This window comes from Plasmodium reichenowi, chromosome 12 (assembly GCF_001601855.1).
Source record: "Plasmodium reichenowi strain SY57 chromosome 12, whole genome shotgun sequence".
In the NCBI taxonomy this organism is placed as follows: Eukaryota; Apicomplexa; class Aconoidasida; order Haemosporida; family Plasmodiidae; genus Plasmodium; species Plasmodium reichenowi.
Genome location: NC_033657.1, coordinates 415,553 through 423,020, shown reverse-complemented (window position 1 = coordinate 423,020; position 7,468 = coordinate 415,553). Strand labels below are relative to the sequence as shown.

The window sequence follows — 7,468 nt, the reverse complement described above, 5'->3', positions numbered from 1 at the left end:
TATATATATATAAGTAGATTAATTCATATTAAATATAAAAATATTAGGAGTATATTAATATAACTACAATTGTTTATATAAACACATATATATATATATGTTATCAAATTTTTAGGAACATATTAAAAACATAGTTGTCTTTTTTTTTTTTTTTTTTTTTTTTTTTTATGAACATGTATTAAGCATCTTCAAAACATTTACACAATTATTTAAAAAATAAAGGTTTTAACAAATATATAATGATATAATATTAATGTAATGTAGTATTAGATATAATATATTATTCATATATTTAATATATATATATTTATTCATTTATCTAACAATGGTGTTTAATAAAATTATAATTTTTATGTCATATTTCATATAGAATGAGAATTATTTCTGTGGTATAAAAAAATAATTAGAAATAGAGCACATAATTAAGGGATACGTCCTTTGTAGAAAAATTATGTAATACTAATATGAACAATTTTTATTATGTTAATAGTTTCTATTTATATTTATATTTATATATATTTTTTAACATGTATTTACTTTCTTATCTTTTTAATGTAACATTTGATTACTTTTTTTTTTTTCAATTTCCACATCTAACATTTGACGAACTTCATTATTTTCAAAATCAGTAGAGGAAGAGTTATATTTTTCTTCTTCCCACATTTCTTTTCCCTTTTCTTCTTCTTTATTATTATTATTATTATTATTATTATTATTATTATTTCCTTGGTGTTGATTTTCTTCAGATGGTTCATTTTTTTCTACATTTCTCTTTGTCTTTCCTTTATCTATTATTTTTGTTTTTTTTTTTTTCTTCTTGTTCTTTTTCATTACACTATTTCTAGACCTTAGAGAATCCAGAAAACTTTTTTGTTCTCCAGCGAGGGGTGGTATATATTTTTTATTTTTTATTCTCTTTTTGTTTTTCATTAATTTTTGGTTAATTATACTATTACTTGATAAATACTTATCAGGCATAATATGTTGTCCATGATATCCATCGACTGCTCGTATATTCTTCGTAGCTATCTTATTTTTTATAATTTTTTTTTTTTTCCTCTCATCAATTTGATATTTGTTTGATTTGCCTACAAATAATCCACTATGGCTATCTTCATATAAACTATTTAATTTTATTTTTTCTTCAGATATATTTTTTTTTATTTTGATCTTTTTCTTTTTTTTAAGATTTGAATCTATTTTTGCATTTAATATATTATTTCGGAAACGGTTCTTAAATTTATAGTCATTATTTGTATATTCCTTACGATTATAATTTTGGTCTTTAGAAAAATTAATATTTTCATCATAATATATTTTTTGATTTTCACTATCATCATTTTTATTTACATTCCTTTGATCAAATGTTTCCTCATCATTATGATCATATTCATTTTGATTATTTCCATTTTTGTTTACTCTTTTCTCTTTCATATAATTTTTGATTTTGTTCCTTCCTTCATTTTCCTCTTTTTTTTTTTTTATTTTTATTTTTAGTTTGTTTTTTTTCTTTTTTCCTTTTTTTGTATTTTTACTGTTTCCCTCATTTTCTAATTTTTCTATAAAATCTTTATGTTCATTTTCATCATCTTGACTTTCTAAATTATTTTCTGACATATTATTATTAACAAGAATTTCTTTTTTCACATCCTCGAAATCGATATTTTCATTTTGTAACCTTTTTTCTATTTCATGTATAAATTTATTCAATTTTTCCTTTTCCTTTACTAGTTTTTTAATTTTCTCCAACTTTTTTTTATTTTCCATATTCAATTTAAATTCTAAGAATTTGTTCTGAGATTCTAAATTTTTTATAACAGATATGGATTCTACTAATTCTGTGTAAATCTTTTTATTTAAATTTCTCATATCATGTTCTATAACTTCTTTTTCCTGTAGTTTCTTTCTGGAAAACATTAATCTGCCATACATTAAAAGGAATTCTTTTTTTAACTCCTTTATTGCTATATTCTTATGCTTACCATCATATATATTACCATCACATTGGTTGACATCATCTATATTACCATCACATTTGTTGACATCATCTACATTACCATCACGTTTGTTGACATCATCTATATTACCATCACATTTGTTGACATCATCTATATTACCATCACATTTGTTGACATCACCTATATTATTGTCATTCAAATGAACCCTACTTTCAATATCCTCTTGCGAAATATGCCCTTCTTTCTGATCACCAATAGTTACACTCTCCTCCGTTTCATCCAACTGCTGCAATAGTTCATTATACCTCGGAACTAAATAAAATAATTTATTTTCCTCCTTCAGTTCCTTAATTAAAATATCCTTATGTTCAAGCGTTTTTCTCAAATTCAAATGGAACTCTGCCAATACGTTGAAATCTCTATTTTTTTCAGCCAAGGATATGGATAATTCCTCTAACTTTTTCATTAAACCAGCAAATTTGAAATTCGAATCTACATCAGAAGTTTTTAATAAATCCTCTTTATAGTTCTCCGTTGCTTTTAATACTCTATTCAAATGCTTTTCCACCTCAATTTTGTCAATCAATATTTTTTTGATAAAGATATTTATATTCTGAATACGTTGCGAAAACTTCTCCTTAATTTTCTGTACATTCTGTCTCATTTTTTGCTGTTCATATAAAAGAGCCAATATTTTTTGTTCCCAAGGTGTTAACATATTTAAAATTGAATCGATTGTTTTCTTATTTTTTTCATCCTTTATTTGTTTACTAATACAATTTTTTTCTTCCATATTACTTACTTTATTTGCTAGAGTACATCCTAGTATTTCCTCTAAAGCCTTTTTAGATATATCATATGGATCTTCTTCATTCTTTAATATTTCTTCTATATCATTTAATGAATCACCCTTGTTAAAATACTTCTGCTGTATTCTTAATACAAAGGAAAAAAACATTTCATTTATAAATACATGTGATATAGTCTCATTATATTCTGTGTCATTTTCATTTTCGTCTAATGTACAATTTAGTAATGTATTCTCCATATTATCATTTTTTGTATTATATTCCTCATCTATTTCATTACCATCGTTATTTTCATTATAAATACCTTTCTTCTTTAGTCCTAATACATTTGTTGATTTTTTATTATATTCTGCAAGTCTTAAGTCGTCTTTTAAATTTTCCTGTAATTTTAAAACGTTTTCTATGTTTCGTCCTGGAGGAACTGTTCCTGTTAATATTGCACTAAGTCCAAGCTTTTGCATAAGTTTCATTATAAACTTTATTTGTTTATTAAGTTCCACATTTCTATTAATAATTTTTTTTTTTTTCTTTAAATCCTCTTCTATCTTTTCCTTCAAATTTGATATGATGGATTTTCTTTTTTGGTTATTATTATATCTTTCTTTTGAAGAAAGAAACTTTACAGAAGAAGAAATGGATTTTATAAGTACATTACTAGTGTCATTTATATTATTATCAAAAGATTGAAATGGAGATTCACCTTTTTCTTTTAAAATATCTTTATCTCTTTTTTCTTCAACAGTATTTTGCGTAATAGATGAAGTCTCATACATGTCCTTATCTCTACAAATTTGCTGTGTTTTATTTATTTTACTTTTTTTTTTATATTTCTTTGTTATCTTTTTTGTATTAAAAGCACAATCGATATTATTTATATTATCATCATTTATATTATCACCATTTATATTATCATCATTTATATTATCACCATTTATATTATCACCATTTATATTATCACCATTTATATTATCATCATTAATATTATCACCATTTATATTATCACCATTTATATTATCATCATTAATATTATCATCATTAATATTTATATTATTGTTTGTTAATTTTTTTTTTTTATTTTTATTCTTCAACTTTGTACTTTTCTTAAATAATAAAGTGCCCTTTGTCATGTAATCCATCATGTTATTAATTCTTTTCTGCATTTTTTGTTTCTTCTTTGTTTCCTTCCTTTTCAAATGAAACTTATCCTTATTTTCATTAAAATTATTATTTTCAATAATATTTAATTTAGTTATATCATCATAGACCTTATTAGAAACAACACTCCTTGCATCCATTTTTTCTCTATCTCGATCCTTTTCTTTGTTGTTTTCTTTCCTTTTTTTCTCTCTTTTCATTAGTTCATTTTTTTCGAGTTTTTCTAATTCATCCAACTCATTATAATAATTCAATGATATAGAATCATCCTTCTGAGATCCATTTGATAATATATCACTCATTTCGGAAGAATTCAATTTATATGGTGATTTATTTTTTAAATAATCCATAGCTTTAGATATATTAAATTTTTCTTTAGCATTCTGATCATCATATTTATCGAAGCCGTCCCACTTGGTATCATATTCATTAGTATCTAAAGATCTTAACCAATTATATTCATTTTTCATATTTGCTGAAATAGATATAGAATATTTTAAAGACTTTTCTGTATGTTCATCAATTGAACGAAGTGCCCGATAATTACTAGAATTAACATGAAATTCTGATTTTAATATAAAATTTTGAAATTTTTTTACTTTTTCTTCTAATTCATGTTTTAATGCTAATATTTTTTCATCATCTTCTGGTTTACGATTTGTAGAATATTTATTATCTCCTCCTCCACTAAGTTGCATATCTACATTTTTAGTTGTTGCTAAATGTTTTAATTGATTTTGTAACTTTGCTATTAATTCCTTTTGTTGCATAATAACAGATTGCTCAGCTGATAAATAATTCACTTCTATTTTCTTTTTTATTGTTTTACATTTTAAAGCAAAACGAAGAGTAGAAAATGACGTATCCAAATAAAAATGAGATGGATGGACAGCAACAATAACAGATGCACGACAATTCCCTCCTAAACTTTTACTCAAAATTCTAGTTAATTTTGAATCTCTCCATGGAATAAAAACCAAATCCTCTTGAATCCTTTTAATTTTTTTTTCATCACCTGCTATTATAGTTTGAGCTCTTTTAGATAGTTTTGATATAACTTCACTTAAAACAAATAAACTTTTATTTATTGCTTTTCCTTCTTCCATAAGAGTTTTGGAATTTTCTATCCCTTCAGCCGCTCTTCCTGCTCTTTCATTACCAGCTAAATCTACAATTTTTAATTCTCCTTTTTTATTAATAGATGTTCCATCATTTAATACTTGATTCGATTCTAATATTACTGTAAATATTGTGTGGGATCTAGATGATGTTTCATTAAAATTTGTTTGCGCTATATGTCTTCTTTGTTCTGCTTTTGCTACCAGAAGCATAACTTCATCTATAGAAGTTACAGTTTCTTCTTGAATACCTATAACAACAAATCCTCTTTTGGGGTCTTCCTTAACATCTAAATTTTCGGTAGCACCACCTCTATAGCCTTCTTGTAGTAAATCATTTACTCGTTCCATATATACCTCCAAATAAGTCACACTCATTAAAAACTCCTTTGTATTATTATTATCATTATTATTGTTACTCTCATTTGAGTGCCCATCATCATCACCAATGTTTATATTGTTTTCGTTTAATGAAGATGGATTTTCAATACCATTAAAAAATTCCGCTAACGATCTTGGTAACATACCTGGATCATCTGGAATACCCATGACACTGTGCGTTTTTCCTGAACCGGTTTGTCCATACGCCAAAATACACCCATTAATTCCTTTAAATGTATCCAGAATGATATCTCTTGCTAAATGTTTGTAAACCTCATCATTTCCAACTAAAAAAAGAAAATAAAAATAAATTAAAATAATAATAATAATAATAAGAAGAAGAACAAGAACAACAACAACAAGAACAACAACAACAAGAACAACAACATAAAATATTTAATATGAAACAATATTATGTAATATAAAAAAAATATAAAATAATAAAAGCCGTTTTTTATAATTTCCTTTTTAAAGTATATATTTTTTAACTACCATAGTCGTCGAAACATCTATCAAATGCATAATGACGCTGAATAACAGCTTTTTGTCCTTCACTCTTTTCCACATTTTTTTTTAATTCTATTTTATTTCCTTTTTTAGCAACCCTTGCATTTAACATTTCTGTCATGGACGGGGGATCTATAATTAAGTGCATATCCGTTTCGTTCATTTTCCAAGCCTTCAAGTGTCCTTTGTTAATCTTAAAAAAAATAAAATATATAAATAATATAATTACACAAAAGAATCAATATTATATGTAACATCATATATTTATAATATTATAATTCGACTTACTTCTTTCTCAAACAAGGGCCTTATACGAGTACAAACCCTAATGGCTTCCTCTTTTGAGGAAGACTCAACTTGTATACCATCCAAATTTATTTTATTTATATCTTCATTTTTATTTAATTCCATTCTTTAATATATCTCCCAATTCCAAGAAAAAAACAAAACAAAATAAAACAAAAAAAAATTAATTATAATTTGATAATAACAAGTTTTAAAAAAAAAAAAAAAAAAAAAAAAAAAAAAAAAAAACTTGTATTTTTGTTTATAGAAATCTTTCAAAGTTCTTCATAATTTTCTTAAGGAAAAAAAACAAATGAAGTGAATATATAATATATTTTATTTACAAATAAAACCTCTGTAGAAGTATATATTGTATATAATGATAAGTTACTAAATATATATATATATATATATATATATATATGTATATATGTATGTATGTCTATTTTTTTTTTTTTAAGTAAATTTTATATATTACGTGTGAAAGATTATAACATTTCAAAATAATGTTAAAAAAAAAAAATAAATATAAATATATATATATATTTAAAATGTTAAAACAAAATATATCTATAAAACTTATATATAGTGTGTAAAGATAATATGTGAATTTTTTATATAAATATATACAAATATATTTATGTATGAATATTTCATATTATGTATTCATAAAAAATATAAATACATATTTAAAGGGCAAAAATTATTTGTATATTTAAAAAAATAAAATAAAAAACAAAATAAAAAAAACATGCAAGAATTCTTATATGTACTAAGCTGTTATAAAAACCTACGTCATTATTACAATATTTTTTGTTCAGAATAAATCTGTTATAAGATTTCACATAACATATAAAGAAAAAACAAAATAATAAATTGGGAAGAAAAGATGAAAAATGTTCAACATAAATATATAATTTATATTTTTTGTAATATATACATATTTTTTTAATTTTTTAATTTGTTTGATTTTTTTTATAATATGTATTACTGCTGTCTTGTAATAATATGATGATTAAATTTCTGAGCATGTCAGGTTTTTTTTAACTTTTTTTTTAAATATATATATATTAACATATTTAAGCTAGCACAAATTTTTTTTTTTTTTTTTTTTTAATTTTCCAAAAAAAATAAAGAATAATTTTTTTTTTTATATTCATTATTTGAAAATATATGGCATGTACGTTTTTTTTTTTTTTTTTTTCCTTCATATTAATTTTTCCATATTTTACAATTCTATTATAAAAATATATAT

At 23.0% G+C, this 7,468-nt stretch overlaps 1 protein-coding gene across 1 annotated transcript; it reads right to left on the bottom strand.

Annotated features, from left to right (window-relative positions):
• Positions 1 to 549: 549 nt before the first annotated feature.
• On the bottom strand, positions 550 to 6,339 carry PRSY57_1210300 (kinesin-7, putative; the record flags this gene model as incomplete). Its single annotated transcript, XM_012908532.2, has 3 exons — positions 550 to 5,708; positions 5,914 to 6,121; positions 6,217 to 6,339. 3 exons carry the CDS (start codon positions 6,337 to 6,339, stop codon positions 550 to 552), a joined length of 5,490 nt encoding a protein of 1,829 aa, XP_012763986.2.
• Positions 6,340 to 7,468: the final 1,129 nt, after the last annotated feature.